General features: G+C 50.2%; 1 protein-coding gene across 1 annotated transcript in view; it reads right to left on the reverse strand.

Annotated features, from left to right (window-relative positions):
• CSMD2 (CUB and Sushi multiple domains 2) overlaps positions 1 to 16,365 on the reverse strand; it is a 305,956-nt gene that overhangs the window by 97,137 nt on the left and 192,454 nt on the right. Inside the window, exons 20-25 of the mRNA XM_056332990.1 lie at positions 12,234 to 12,449; positions 9,724 to 9,912; positions 5,131 to 5,300; positions 3,330 to 3,486; positions 2,763 to 2,954; positions 1,312 to 1,438 (exon numbers count right to left, since the gene is read on the reverse strand). Of these exons, the coding sequence (XP_056188965.1) occupies positions 1,312 to 1,438; positions 2,763 to 2,954; positions 3,330 to 3,486; positions 5,131 to 5,300; positions 9,724 to 9,912; positions 12,234 to 12,449 (1,051 nt within the window). The remainder of the gene's footprint in view (positions 1 to 1,311; positions 1,439 to 2,762; positions 2,955 to 3,329; positions 3,487 to 5,130; positions 5,301 to 9,723; positions 9,913 to 12,233; positions 12,450 to 16,365) is intronic.

A 16,365-nucleotide genomic window follows, 5' to 3' on the forward strand; every position in this document is an offset into this window, starting at 1 on the left:
AAGGGCACCAAGAACGAAGGAGCACAGAGCTGGAACAGCCGCAGACCTCAGGTCAGCCCAGAAACGGGGCCGACACACAGCTACCAAGCACTAGAAATCACGACAGGAGGTCGTGGGAGAAGAGGACTGTTGTTGAACAGACCTTATAATCTACATTTCTCCCCCTCAAGTCCCATCACTCAGCAAAAACTCTGTTTGCCAATACACTTCAGGTTTCTGTCAGAGCTGGCTGTACTGGACTGAAGCGTGTAGGTACACACAGGGCAGCGTGCCGCAACGGTTTGGCAGGGCTTGGGCAAACTTCAGCGTGGGAACAGTGGGTAAGCAGCAGGGATCACGGATGAAGGACCAGAGAGCAGGGAACTGCCTGGATTCTGCTGGTGGCTGCACTAACTTTATGAGCCAAATGTTCGCAATACCGTGCTTACCTAACTGCCAAATTCACTTCTAAACAAATTAAATTTCAAACTGCCATTTTCTAACAGGAAAGTGTCAACAGGACACTGAGAGAAGTCAGAGGAGCAGAAGGAGAACACAGTCTTGGGTCTCTGCACAGACCAGATGTTGAGAAACCATCCTGAGTCTTTCCTTTGGGAGGATAATCACGTTGTATATGTTCTATTTATTAGTAAAACAAAAACAAAACAATGCAATTAGAAGGCGAAGGCTAAGTGCTGTGGTCTCCGTTTTCCAGCTGCCAACTCACCTCTGAAGGACCCTCGCACACGTAACGTGGCAAAGCGCATCCCCCTTCAGCGTTAATTTTCTCTGGCAACGCCAATGGGAGACAAACCAAACCCATCACTTCCATTATCCTTTCCTGGGCTGCAACCATCCAAGCAGCTTTATACGTATTCCTTCCTTACTTCGGGATTATGCCGCTTGGACACGTGTTAAACATTGTTGGGAAATTCCATGTTAATCTGGTGGAAAAGGTTTGTTTCTGAATGCATCCCGGTAAGGAAAGGGGTGAAAATCACTTACACTGCAGACGCAGGTAAAACCTCTCGGATGTTATTTTAATACAGTCGTACCACAGGCGGCAACGGCACTGTCACTTGGTGTCACCCCCCAGGGCACCAGAGCTGTTACAGGCAGAGGCCATACGGGGCTAAAAAGCTTCAGGGAAAGGAGACGTGACACCGCTCCTGACCCAGCAAGGGGACAAACCAGCACCTGCTCCTTTGCTGGGGACTCGCGAAGTGACAGGGTATCCCCGCTACCCGCCTGACGGAATTAGGGATGGGCTTCTGGAAAAATAAGCTGTACATGGAAAGAAAAACCCAGCTACGAGAACCTGGCCCAACTCACCCGATGGTGCAACCGGCTTCTGCCTCTATGGTCCAAATACAATTCAGATTGTGATCGTAGGGCGTTGGGTAGCCGGGAGACAGGATCCGTCCCGACGACTCTCCTTTGATAGTACCCCCACACTCGGCTGAAAGAAACATACGGCTTAGTGAGAAGATTCATGACATACTACGATTCTTGCTTGGCAACAATGCAAATCTCATCCTACGAATACAACAGGGAGTATTTCTTGCCGTTTCAAAGAGATACTTAGAACCTACAAAACAAAGATGAAGAGAGTGATTTAATTCAGCTAAAAGACTGAGTTATCAGCATAACTCTGCACTTCTGTGCTCGTTCCTGACATCTGACATGCTGTCAAAGCTTCCCTCCACCTTTTTAACTCGTAGTGAGTGAGGGCAGAGCCTGCCAGCATCCTGCTTTCCCCGGTGCACACACGTGGGGTGAAAGAGCTCGATTCTTCTGCTTGTATCTGCAAAATGACTCATCCGTGTGACAAAATGAAGAAGCCAGCATATGTATGTACCTGCTAAATGAACTTCAAAGGAACGTGAGAATTTTGCATATATTTTCATACCGTATCCATTACAATTCTCTAAGTTTCCACGTGCTCAGACACAACCATTCATATATAACGTATGTATAGCAAAGAGGGTAAAGGTTAAGACGCATAAATCACAGAAATTGGTCTTTTTACCTCAATAATTAAGGCTAAAATTCAGCAGAGAGTTACCACATAAAGAATGGTCCTAGCTCACGGGAGAATACAGAGTGCCAACGTCTGAGCACATCACTTATAACCATGACAGCAGCCTGCTGGCTGTTGAGACCTCTCAGAGGATGAAGTCTGCAGGAGCTTCACCACGTCCTGGACATGCTAAATAATCATGAAGTTGTGAAGGAACAGACCAAGAGCGCTTTGTTTAGACACACAAAAGTTAGTAGCAGAATTTTCCAAGCAAGAGGAGAGCTACAGGTAAAAGGGAGCGCGGGACTTGGCTAAGAAAAGATGGAGGGAATTAAAATGTCTCGGAATCTGGGATCAGATGTCATGTAGCTCTCACACGAACAAGACTTTGAACTGCCAGATGCCTGGACACACGCTGATGTCTGCCAGTATCAGAAAGCGCCGCTGTTCCACACATTCAAGTGAAAGGACAAGGACTGGAAGAGCAGCAAGTCCCCTTGCAAGAAACCTTTGTCAAACGTGTGCTCAGAGCACAGTGTTTCAGGTTAAGACCTCTTGTAAAAGCTGGGCAGAGACCAGTGCTCTCGATCTGAAGACGCCTTACGCAGCACCCTCAGCAGGGTCCTCAGTACTGTAGATGGGTGCAGTCAGGGCCAGAACTAACATCGTATGTGTTAGCAAAGGAGGAAGAGAGGGTGCTGAGCGTGATGCCCAGATGCAGAGCACTTGTGAGAGGACGTCTGAAAAGCCAGAGGTGTCTCACCTACGCAGGTCGGCAGGGGTTGATCCCAAGCTCGCCGCTCCCCTGTCAGGCAGACCAGCACCCTGCTGCCTCGCAGCGTGTAGCCCGGGTCACAGCTGAAGGACACGGAGCTGCCAGCAAAGTGTCCCTCGTCGTGCACCTTGTAGCCAAACTGTGGGATGCCAGGGTCCTCACATTTAATGAGTTCAAAACCTGGAGCGGGGGAAACGGCATCTGTTTGCATCAGGTATTTAGCAGTCAGAAGATATTAACATCAGCAGTCAGAAGATCACATTAATATTTTCTTCTTTTGCTGGAGAGAAAAACACTGTACTGAAAATCTGTATTTTTTTAATTACTATTTGAACAAGATCCCAGAAATCTGGTAACTCGGCTTTGATCCAAAGTTTCTGTATCACCGTTGCCTCATTCACAACAGAAAGGGTTTGCAGACACAATCCTCTCCCGCACTCCCAATCCCATTTTAGATGACAAGATCTTTATGGAAAGGATTGTTGCCGCCGGTCGTGCAACTGTAACACAACAATACACCGCTACACCTCGATTCCCACCTTGCCTAAGACTTACTGGAAAACTGCAGCTCAAAGCCTTTACTTGTGTTTTCACTATTGGTGATAAACTCGAGCCACATGCTGCTGGAAGTGCTGTTTATGCTGGTGCCGAGCATTTCAGAGCGGCTAAAGGAGCCCAGCAGGCGAGCAGAGCTATTGCTGCCATCGTAGACCTGGGGGAAACAAGAAACACACACTGGGAATCATCGTATTTTATTTGCTACTTCAGGGACCAAATCATCCGTAAGTGCAAATAGGGACAGTTCCTTTGAAACCAGTGAAATTAATCCCAACTAAGAGTCTGACCTGCTGAGACTTCATGATGCCGCTCATCTGAGGAGCAGGATTTGTGACCTGGGGGATGCGTATCCTCCTCCAAACACCCGAGCTTAGGCTGCACTCACAGCCGCGTTTTCTGAACTAAATTCTCTTCCAAGGGTGCAGCACCGCTACCAGGAAAAACATTTTCTCCCTACAGTGACTCATAGATGTGCCTTGACCCTGCTATTATTTAAGAAAAACACAAATAGTGGTGCTTTTTCTCTTTTTCTTTCTTTTAGATAGCATGATTCTCTATGAGGGTAAAAAGCAACTTCTCACTAGCAGAGACTGATAGTAACTTCTGTCGTGAGCAGATGAGAAGTTGATGACAAATCTGTTGAGAGAACAAAATTTTTTTTCACGACGAGTATATTCTTTGCATTAGCTGAAAATCTCTCTCTTTCCAGTCATTTGTGAGCTGAAAATATGTGGATTACACCTATCTCGCAGCGCAGAAGTATGGCACTTAAATAAGGACAGAGGCGTTCTCTGGGAAGATGGCTTAGCACAGCAGCACACATCTTGTAATATTAATGCCTCCTACAAAACCATTTCTTCGTGGTTAACAGAAACTCAGCCTGGATTTGTCTCCTCCTATATAGAATCCTGAAACTGGTAAATGCAGATTAAAATAAGACCGAGTATGGGAAAGCTGAAGAGCTTGAGCTTGGAGTTCTGCATTTAAATAAAACCGTTTGGGGGACAAAGCAGCCTTGATTCTTAAAAACACAAAAATAATGCTAACCACCTCACGCTTCCTCATGTGTTAACAGTTCCCCCTGTACAACTGGGCAGGTAAGAACTGAAGTTTAGCTACAAAGGGAGAACCCCTGGCATGCCAACAGATCTCTGCATCTCAGGGAAGACCTCACAGCAGAAGACGCAGCAGTACAGAAACATATCCACATTTTTAACGGATACAGGATTTGTTTATGCATCCACCTGCAGACTGAAGCCTCAAATCCGCAGCCAGGCTGAAGCGTGGGGACATTCGCTATCGCCTTCGTGCTGCTGCCAAGGACTGCTACGAGCCGCTGAAGTTCAGAGGTGCTGAACCCCTACAGTGACACACTGTGCTTTAGGCACAGCAAACCAAGGCCAGCAGTGACACACGCCGATCAGACGGTGTCCCTGGGCTAGAAGGCACAGATGGATCGCATCTGGTGCCTCGCTCCGACCTTAGAGGGATACACACAGACAATATTTTAGCCCAGCTGCCCTGCCTGAAGTTCAGTCTGGTCTGTGGGAATGGTGCTGCCGTCCTCAAAACCGCCATGGCAAGTGGTTGCACGTAACAAAGCAGCCACTCCTGGCCACTCGTGGTCCTAGCAGGGGTCTCTTCCAGGGACTACCACGGCACTGTCTGGGCTTGGTGGCATTTTCCAGAGGTCAGGTCTCAGCTAACTCCATTAAAAGCTTAGAACATCGCTTTCCTTGCAGGTCTTGCTCTCACGAGCAGCATGGTAGCACTTCATCGCTAGAGACAGAAGAATTACCTTCAGGACATCTCCTGCCTCCAGTTCAAAAGTCCTGGCTTTCAGCTGGATCCCCTTTCCTGGCTGGGTCTGGATGGAGTAGATGCACTCATGGTTGTTGTTATAGTTTATTGGATAGTTGGGGGACAGCAGAACACCTTGGGTTCCAGTTACAGAAGAACCACATTCAGCTATATAAAGACACAAAACCACATTTTAATAACCACATGCATAGCCTGGCCATACAACACATGCAGGTGATGCCTCCAAACAGCCACGGATGCTCACTCCTTCCCCTACCCATCTGCTAATGCATCCATGGACTCTCTTTCCGAGTGCAGCCAGTAAACAAAACAGTACTTAATCGCGTTTCTATCATCAGTAAACCTTGGGTGCCTTACAGGAGAATAACAGCCTCCCCTTATACAGACAGGGAAACTGAGTCACAGAAAGCTCAAATGCTCAAATGCTATCTCGGGACCCGATTCAGAAAAACATCCCCAAATCCCTCGAAAGCCACCACTGGCTCGAAACAGTGTCTGTGTTTATGTTCCTTCCCGATTCATGGACCAGAAGCAAAAAAAAAAAAAAAAAAAAAAAATTAGTATATTGAAATCTTTTCCAGATTTCTACAAAGCTCATCTTATACATGGTACATAAAAATCAGGGTGTTCATTGAACAGTCAGCACAGCTCAGCACCAACCGCTGGTACCCATGCCTGGCAAGTGCCAGAGCTCTTAGTGCAGAAAGATACGCTCAGTGAAACTTCCAAATAATTCCAAATGACAAAGATAACTCTGAATTTCAACGTGTTTCACAAAACCATTTTCTAAAAGCTAAAAGGGCAACGGTTGACCTTATTTGCTGTTAATGCTGCCCTCAGCTCTCCAGTTCATCATTTGATGATATAAAAGTACCCCCTGTCCCTTGCTCCCTGCAAGGGGAGCTTTCTTCCCAGCTTTGCAGCTAACAATGACATCCGTTCCCATCAGCAAATGACAGAAAACCAGGGAGCCTTTTGCCTGTCCATTTCGGAAATAAGCTCCAATTCACATATCTTCGTTTCCTCCCAAAATGTCACTCAACAAAGCCCAGTGGGCTCAGGTTTTGCTGTGGCATAGACGAAACCCCGACCCTTCTCGTGGGAAGGACAAGGGGCTGGGGACAGCGGAGATGACATGGGAGCCCCTGTACCCCTCTCGCAGGGGCAGGGTAGTTAATGTCACTGTAATTGCTTCCCCCTGCCCTGAGACTTCCTACAACAGGTCATAAAGGGCGAGGATTTCAGAAAGAAGGAAATAAAGGAAGGGAGGAAATAAGGAGAGGAAGGAAGAGTCATTTCCCTCTTGCTATTCACTCCAACCTGCAGTCTGTCCCTGTTCCACTACGCTCTTCTAGTAAGACTTCTCCTTCACCAGCTCTGCTTCCTTTTCTAGTCTGCGTAGTGCGAACAACATTTGATTTTGAGCCAAATTCGAAGTTAGAAAATTTGCGTGGCTCAAAACTTGGCAGAACGATCCTCTTTAGAGAAGGAAAAGGATGGCAGCTTCAGAGGTTCAACCTGCCTTGGATGTCAGGAGATCACAGTTTAATGCTTCCAGAAAACAGCAACACCCATCCCTCGCCTCTGTGGTTTATGCATTTTAATTGCAAGCTTTTAAGGACACAATCTCTCTCTCGTATGAACATGCCACAGTGAGTAGAAGACTCACTTCTGCTTAGTGGAAGAGGACGGCTACAGGCACGTCTTCTCTACGCAAAGTGGTGAGCAGACAGCCAAGCACATCTGGGTGCAAGAAGCAGGGCTGCCGTGACAGCGCCGAGCTGACGGCACGACGGCAAACGGAGCTCTCGCCTGCTGGCATCACGGGGAAGAAGCAAAAGTCCACAAGGCCCACGCACAGCTTGAGGGCTCCCCTGCAAAATGGCATCCAAAGGATGTCCCAGGAGGAGGAGGAGGAGGAGGAAGCCTGCTGCCTTGCCGAGTGCCCGATGTCAGCCGGCACCACCGCGGCCGGTTTGCTACACGCCTACGCAACACGTGTACATCTGCCTTGCAACCACCACGGGCTCAGGACTTTGGGTTTCTCCCTGATTAGCTCCCAGAGGAGCAAACCCCGAGTCGGTACTTCTCAGCCTATTTACCCTGAAAGAATTTCAGCTGTAGAACACTGGCTCCCTGTTCCTTGGAGTTGCGGTGCTTTGCACGCACAGCTGGGGAGCGTCACTCCGACTTGCCCTGACAACAGCCCTCCCGAGCAGCCAGCTCTGCGCGCCTCCACCAGTCCTGCGCAGCACACAAAGCTGCTGGAGCCAAGGGGAACCATCACGGTGCACATGCAACTTTCTGCACTGACTGCCACCGCTGCTGAGCCCGCAACAGAGCACGAGGGTTAAGTAAGGAAGCAGCAGCAGATACCCCGAGAGGAGGTCCTTTGGAGGTGACCTCCTCCCAGCAGATACACCAAGAGGAGGTCTTTTGGGGGTGACCTTCTCCCAGCAGATACACCAAGAGGAGGTCTTTTGGGGGTGACCTTCTCCCAGCAGATACACCAAGAGGAGGTCTTTTGGGGGTGACCTTCTCCCAGCAGATACACCAAGAGGAGGTCTTTTGGGGGTGACCTTCTCCCAGCAGATACCCCGAGAGGAGGTCTTTTGGGGGTGACCTCCTCCCAGCAGATACACCAAGAGGAGGTCTTTTGGGGGTGACCTCCTCCCAGCAGATACCCCAAGAGGAGGTCCTTTGGGAGGTGACCCTCTACCGGCAGATAACCCGAAAGCAGGTCCTTTGGAGGTGACTTTCTTCTCCTCTCTTGTAGCATAGGAAAAGCAGGACGTTTGCTTTAGCACAGATCACCCAGGGATGATGCTGGATGATCACCAGATGGGCTCTGGGCTGAAGCAGCAGTCCATGGGGAGCATTCCTACCCTGGAGAGAGGGGTTGGCCAGCGGAACAAACCGCTCTCGTGTCTCTCCAGACCCACCTCTAGAAGACGAACTGAAAACAAAGTGCCTGGGTTGTCTGACAAACGAAATTGAATCTCCTGTGATCTAAACAGCCAGGTCTCCAGTATCCGTGGGTAGCCAGGGCGAGCACACAGAGCTGAGCATGCAGCAGGGACAGCGCAGACGAAGCTGTCACCCTGCCACCAGAGCTCTGTGCAAACCACCAGACGGTGAATTTGGCCCATCATGATCAAACCAACCTGCCCATTCAAAGCCAGCTGCAGCACAGAGCTGGGAAATGGAAGCCAGTGCGCCCACTTAGTGATGATGTCTGAGGATCAAGTTTAAAGCCTGGTTATGATTCTTTCTGATTTCTATTCCCCTGATTAGCTTTCTCTGCAACCTGATTATTATTCATGCCCTGAAGAGGCGGCTTGTCACAGCAGGATGATGCAGCCTGTGACCTAAGCATTGAGCAGTGCTGGGAAATGCATGCAGCATGGCACGACTCAGCAGTCAAGAAAATAAACTGGCTCTTGCTGGGATGCTCTCTGCAATGGCCCTCAAAGGTCACGAACACAGAGCAGGAAAATCTACCTGGCAGGCTTTGCCAGAGTGAAAACAGGTAAGAGACCTGGTCTGCCGAATTGGAACGGATCCCTCGTGGCTCTGGGTGAGCCAGGCAGCAGCGCAGCACTGAACAGTTTCCTAATTGCTGAACTGTACCACAAAAAAACACATTACATCTTTCTGCAAAGGCCTGAAGCATCCTTCTTCCTTTCTGCTTCCTTCCCGTAGCACGTTGCCACTTGTGAGGTTTTAGGCTGACCGTAAGGCTTGGAGGGTGCTGGGCAGGGGGGGGTGCTGGGCAGGGGGGGGTGCTGGGCAAGGGGGGGGTGCTGGGCAAGGGGGGGTGCTGGGCAAGGGGGGGTGCTGGGCAGCCCTGGCCACACCAGGGTGTCCGTGGCCCTGCTGCATCAGGGACGACAGCCAGAAACCAGCTCGGTGCTACAGACGAACTCTTCCCCTCCTCTGGCCTTAGCTTTATTTATTGGTATAAGTAATGGCCGGAGGCATTGCAAAAAGGACTTGCCATAGCTAGGAGGAGAGGAAGCGAAAGGTGTAAGGTGCGAGAAACCTCTGGAGGACACGAGAAAGCTAAAAGCTGGGGGTGTGTGTCCCGGACACATCCATACTAGTGTGGAATTTGTGCTGCTTAAGATCACCCACCCAGAAGCAGCTTTCACATGCCTGGACCATTGCACGCTACAGCACGGATCCGAAGGGAGGATGGCCTTACCCCCCCCAAAGGGACGACAGCTCTCCCATGGCTCGCGATGCGTTCGCTTGTACAGCCACTGGGGCTGGAGCGAGCGCCGCGGGTGGGCTGCAGGGGGGCTTCTGCCGGTGTGTGTGACCCCATCTGTGCTGCACTTGGTGTGCTCCATCTTGGGAGAGGACTGCAGCTCTTCTGCCCACCCCTCCCCTCCCCACACACAGCAGCAGGGCTGAAAAGCTCATTCCAGCTCCCTCTCCCCCCACCCCTGCCCCAACCACCCCGTGAGCTGAAAGATGCCGTCCTGGGGGATGCCGCCCATCCCTGCCCACCGACACCATCCAGCAGAGGGTAACCAGCCAAGCAAAATGAAAGCACATGACCACCTACCAACACACCTTGGCAGAGGCGAACTCCACACACGCCGTCTCCCCCCGAGGCAGGTGATGCGGGATGCGCCCTCCAGCCGGTAGCCCGGGAAGCAGGAAAAAGTGAGGACATCCCCCACGCCGAACTGCAGCCCCTTTCTGATGCTGTAGGCTGGGACCTCCGGCTCGTCACAGGGCTCCAAATCGTATTCTACAGGGGACAAACGGACATTTACGGGATGGCGGGGTGACACCTCATGGCCCGTTCTCCGCGGTGAGGGTAGGCACCCCAGCCCCTGAGCATGAGGATGAGGAGGGAGCTCTACATTTTGACCCAGCCGTGGTGAAGCTCTGCAAAGCAAGCATCCATGCAAGATGTACATCCCATCTGAGCTACGAAGACCAACTCGGGCTTCACGCCCAGTACACAACCCCCCAGGGCGTCACCAGGATCCTGATTTACACCAACTCAAAGCACAACAGGTCTCGTTCGCTGTCACCGTTGTCAGGCGAACATGAAAATGACATCAGTAGTGACAAAACACAACGGAAATTTGTCATTCTCCCTCTGGTTTAGTCAAATGAAGATGAATTGATCCGGATGGGATTTCTGCTGCCTCTACATTACTAATCCTGAAAATGAATGAACGCCGCATCTTGCTTGGGGAACGCAAGAGAACACTTAAGCCGTTGCTAAATGAAAGGTCATGTAGCATTCTGGCTAGTAGCCAAATGCACGTCTTCGACCACAACATGGTTTGAAGGAAACCTCTTTTGAGGGTTCCTTTTGAAAAATAACTGACCCACAAAGTACGAAGTATCTAACACAGATCATCTAGAAGAAGCTAAACCCACAACACAGATCATCTAGAAGAAGCTAAACCCACAACTGACTCCCATTTTCATCTTCCAAGATAGGAAAGAAGTCTCCAGCTACATTGAAAATAACAGTTACACTCAGAAGCAGTCTTTTTAATGGCATAAAGCTATTTTTCCCCTCATCAAAACAAAAGTTAATTGGAAACTTTCAGACTGGTTTCAGATGTGAATCCTCAACTTCAGAGGCCAGAACAAAGGCACTGGAAACCCGTTCTCAGCGCGGCAGGTTTTTATCTGCGTCTACGGCAATAGCTCTGTCAAAGACAGACCATATCAGCATCAAGCTCCGCAACGATAACGGTCATTTCTCTTCCACGCCAGCAAACCAAATTTGCAGCTGCTGCCCTCAGACTAAAAGGTACGCTGAGATACAGAAAAGAACAGCACCAACACAATAAGCTTCTGGTTGTAAAACTGATTGTTTTACGGAGCGGCTTGTCGGGGCGCTCAGGCAGTAAAGATTACATTTTCTGAAATGTGTGCGCCGGCAAGCACCTCAGCAGCCATCTGCAGGACTTTGGGTTAAAGGACAGAGTTAAACACCTCGTGCACTTCCACCAGAGCTCCCCCACGCGCAGCCGTCATCTGTGGGTGTGACGACCCCCTCTGCACAGGCAGACCTGCCCCCCTTGGGCTCGCTCTCCCAGAGCATCACGCATACGCCGCTTTTCATTGACAACTTCTGAAAATCCAGACTTTCATTTGAAGAAAGGAACATTCTGTATCATCGCTGTCGAAGGCAGCAGCAGGAGTGGCTTGGCTTAGTAAGTGCAGGGCTGAACTGGTTTACTGGGCGTTCTGGGGGCAGAAGCTGTCTCGCACAGCCCAGCAGGGGTGAGAAGGGCTGCTGACCTCAGCAAAATCCTGCATCCCTGGATGCCCTGCTATGTGTGCCAGGAGGTCTGCCTCCATCTGCTGTTACAGAGGGTCCATTAGAGCTTGCCCAGCAAGAGGAATTACTGTTTCCAGCTCCCCAGCGATGCCAGTGGGATCAGGGAAACCTGGGCTAAGCCACACGAGGCACGTGTTACATCTGAAGCCAGCTGCAGAGGCTGGGTCACTTGGTGACCGTCCACGTGGAGCAACAAACTAAAGGAAAAAAGAGAGACCAGACGGACAACGGGAGTGACCAGCTCTGCCTTGCTCCTTATCCAAGAAGTCCAGATTGCTCAGCGTTGCCTTCCAAAAGACCCCATCTGTCCCAGCTTCCCATGCTGGAAACGCTGTACCTACCGCAGTGATTTTCCTCTAATAAAAAGAGGAATGTAGGTATCTGGAAGAAAGAGGGACAGCATACCCCCAAAAATGTGGAGCCTTGGTCCATAAACAGAGCAGAGATGTTGATCGGGTGAGGAGGGAGAAAGCAACAAGCATGTCTGTAATGGGATTTAATTCCAGGGGATTCAATCCAGTAATCTACTGGGGCTCAAGGCAGACAAAATGGCTAGATCTGGTGATACGGGGACTGCAGGAGAATATTTCTTGGGACATGCTGTGGTTTAATGCCAGAATAATTTACTGGGGTAACAAAAGGAGTGACCATCAGTGACCCGATCACACTCCACGGCATCAACAGAAAGTTATTCCCAAGATTTGTAGAAAAGTTGGAAAGAAAGGGAAAGAATGCAACCTTTACCCACCGCCTGTCCTTACCTGAGAAGGTGATGTTGAAACCCTCATAGGACATGGAGAAGTCTGAGATGAAGCGGATTTGAGCGGAGAAGTTTCCGAAGAGCCCTGCACTAAGTGGGGCAGGGAGCCGGGAGCCTGTCAGCTGCTTCAGGGGCTGAGCAAAGCTGGTGTTTTCCGTGATGAGGAGGTAGTCGTGGCCATTCTCCAAGTGAAAGGTATGAAAGGTGAAGAACACACCTGCGGGGGAGGAAAAAGGGACGTCTTCAGCCCACCGTGTCCACAGGGCACCCCTTCATCCCAGAGCCAAAGCCCCTCTCCTCTCCCTGAGAATCCCAGTATCGATTCCCTGCTTCCCAGTAAAAGCAGCCCAACTGAGAAGGAAAAGCACCCTGTAAACCACAGACCCATTGATGTTAAAAATGATAATAGTTGGAAGAAACAAAACAAGGGTACGGTACACGGCCCAGAAGAGGGAAAAGCGTTTAAGATCTTCAGCTCCTGTGCCTTTGTATCGCAGGAACAGAGGTGACACAGGCTCGCTGAAGGGACGGATCAGCAGCAGAAAGGACCGAGCCTGCCAGCTTAGAGGAGTATTTTATTTTAAAAGCGTTGACCTTTCCATAGATAGCAAAAGCAGCAAAAGCTGTAGTCGCGAGGATTTGAAAACAACAAAAACAAGTATGTTCTGGAAGGAATTCGCACCTAGGAAAACAGGGCTTAAGCCAAGTATCAAGGTCAGAGAGGCTTTTCTAGGAGATGAAGTCTGTCAGCGGTGTGACTGCAGGGACCTCCTGTTCCCCCTGCGGTGGGACTGGCTGCTGGTCCCCGGTCGGGCACGGACAGCCCTGTGTTTCCCCAGCCACAGGCGGCTCGCTTCAGGTGTGTGTCCCCCGTAAGGGCCGTACCCCCCTCCCAGTACACACCATGGCACGGCCAGCAGCACTCCAGCACCCAGCCCTGCCCTGTGCTCCTGCTGTCCCTTCCCTGCTCGTGACCCACCCCCAGGACCTGCTGCCCCCCCCCCCCCCCGGCACCCGGTGGGATGTGCGTGTGCAGCCGCGTGCCAGGCACGCAGGGTCAGGGTGCTCAGCCCAGCTCCCGCTAGCTCGAATGGACCCTGGAAGCGAAGAGGATCCTACACTCCATATTGTACCGCCAAAAATAAAAACCACAACAGATCCACCCACAGAAAGAAGAGACAAATACAGGGAAACCCGTTTGTCCCTTCTTCCAAATTCAATTTCAACAATTTGAAACATTCCGGTGAGAAGGCTGTGACCTTGCTGCATTTGTAAATGAACAAGAAAGGAGTAAAGGGTTACTTAAAGTATCCTTCACACCTACCGACACAAAACAGTAAGTACTTCAGGGTTTTGCAAAAGCCTCTAGCTAGGTGATTTTTCATGCTGGAATTCAAATGCAATTAGAAGCACTTACTCTCCGGAAAATAATTCCATCTTTGAAAAACAAAAAATGGCAGCGACAGCTTTCAGGCTGCAAAGCAAAGCAGGATCTTCTATCAGAACCCCTGTCACATTATCGTCGCACGAAGTTAACAAGCTAAAGCGATGCCTAGCAATAAAAAAGCCTCTTTGCATTTATATGGCTTCTTTCATCCGAAGATCTTCCGAGCATCGAAGGGCAGCCCCCCCAGCCCCAGCTCATGCTGATTCGGGCTTTACGCTACTCATAACCCCGCTGAACTCAACAGGGCTATTTGCAGAGGAACAGGCTCCTCCGGGCAAGCACAAGAGCTGTAATCTGCCCCTCGTTAGTCACAGCTACGTCCCTACCTCCTCGCACGCCCCAGGAGCGGCCAGCGGCACGACCAGGTTATCTCATTTAAGCCACCGATTAGCACCACAGAGACCGCCAGCCTGGCGAGACCCCAGGGCTGCCCTGCTCCGCATCCCATCTCTGCCAAAGCACAGCATCAGCTGCTTCAAAAGCAAGCCCAGGAAATCTGTAAATAAGGATCAGAGGAATAATCTCCTCCTTGCTCCCCATTCCCCATTAATTTCTGGAGATCAGGATGAGACCAACCTAGAGATTGATTAAAGCTCTGGAGCATGAGATTTAATATCCATCCCAACAGGTTTTTGTCAGCATCAAATTATAACTCTGAATATTCCATTTATCCTTATGTCTATTCAATTTCTTTTTGAAGGTTTACTGGTCACAAGCAAGTAGTTCCCTTCCAAGAAATGAAGGTCAGAGAGGCTGGGAACCAACACAAAGCCGTTCCCACAGGGATCACTGGACTGGGAAGAAGCAGGGCACACAGTGGCATCTCAGCTGCCCTCCTCCCTCCTCATCTTCATCCCCTCACAGCAGCTCATTTCATTGTGCCGACCCCCCGCGTCCCGGGCAGAACTGTTTGCGTGACCCACCGCTCAGCGATGACCAAGAGCAGTCTCGACTTTGACAATTCCCTCCTTACATCCAGATAAATACTACATGGAGCTTGGCAGAGAACGTTTAGCTCCGCTCTTCCCCCCGCAAAACTCCACCGAGGCAGGAAACCCAACGGTTTCCCAACGTTTATTATTCTTACCAACAGTACAGTCAATTGAAAATAGATATCGCCTGGTTTTTCCTGAAAACTTGGGGAGATGCAACGAATGCAAAACGCCTTAAGCGTTCCCTGGTTATCAGCTGACAGCAGATTTATACCCTCGGTTTTACAAAACCTGATCCAAGCAACAGCAACGCTATCACTCGCCCGAAATTGGCACGCCGCCAGAGGAACACCGGCACTATCCAGTTCCCAGATCCAGCAGGACAGCCCCCAGCTCCAGGATTTTTAGGATAACAACTCCCATCCCAAGGCACGAGGTCTCTCCAGCAGCAGAGCTGGTTAAGGGCTGTGTACCTGGAGCCATAACGGCAAATTATAAACTCATTTTAAAGGATTTGTGACTCTGATTAAACCTTTGCTGTGGTCTGAAATTTACAGTGGCACAAAATGTCTCTGCAAATGCAGGGTTGGGGTTTTTTTTCCCCATTCTCTGTGAAAGAAACAGCCAAACAAATTATAGGGAAAAGAAATCACTTTGAAGTCCTTAGATTAAAAATAATAGTCTCTCTTTAAGTGCTTAAATACCTTTAAAATTAAGCTGCTTTTAAACTCAAATTGTACAGCTCGTGAGTCCATAAAGTAAATCAGTGTCTGCAGTCACATAAAAATAACTATTATAACAACCAACTTGTTTCAATTAGGGGACTCGTGTGCTGGCCACGTGTGAGATGTTCATAAAGATCTGGGAGTGAATAACTTGGAGAGTGGGTTTTATGATGCCGAGCTTTCCTGCTCCGCCACCGGCTCGGGGGAACAGCCCGGGGGACTGGGGGGCAAGGAACAGCCTGGGGGGCTGGGGGTACCAGCCCTGCTCCAGTCTGGTTTATAGGAACCCAAAGATTTCCCAGTCCTGGGGCAGCGCCACGAGCCCGGCGTTGGTAAAGGCGTGGGAAACGTCAAACCAGAACAAGGAAAATCAGGTACAACGGGGAACGTTAGGTCGTGTAAATACATCCCCTTCTCACAGCAGTATTGTTACAGCTGCCGGGTTTAGCAAGCACCAAATTTACCGGGTGATCACGGATGCACGCGGTGGTCCCCAGGAACAGGGAGCCGAAGGGCAAGGACACAGCAGAGGGGGACGGCTCCGCACTGCATGTGCGCTGCTGATGCCATTACCCCAAACCGGCTTCGGTTACTCCTATTTTTGAAAAAATCCTGTTCTGTTTTCCCAGGACTAAATTGATTCCATTTTAGTGGCTACCGCTCTGCCTCAGTATCACACTGTTCCGCTGCTCTTTGCTGAAGAACGAGAAGAAACGTTGCAGGAATGCTGAAAAGAGCTGGGAGAAGCTTGCTGCAAGGCACAGCGGTTTCACACAGTGACAGCCGGGGAAGTCAATCACCGAGACAGAACGTTGTTGCAAGAGAAAAGATGTGTAGGTACGAGTACGCACGCTCCCACCAGCACGGCCCAGCATCCAAACACATTCCAACATCTTCCAGAAAACATCAGGGAAAAGGACGTTTTCTTTGCTCGTCTCCTTCCATCGCACCGGCAACCAGCCAACCCCCCGGACTACAGGGCTTTCCTGACACGCAAGGTGGCCACGTGCCAGCTTGTTGTAACTACGT

Source organism: Falco biarmicus, chromosome 3 (genome assembly GCF_023638135.1).
Source record: "Falco biarmicus isolate bFalBia1 chromosome 3, bFalBia1.pri, whole genome shotgun sequence".
Lineage (NCBI taxonomy): Eukaryota > Metazoa > Chordata > Aves > Falconiformes > Falconidae > Falco > Falco biarmicus.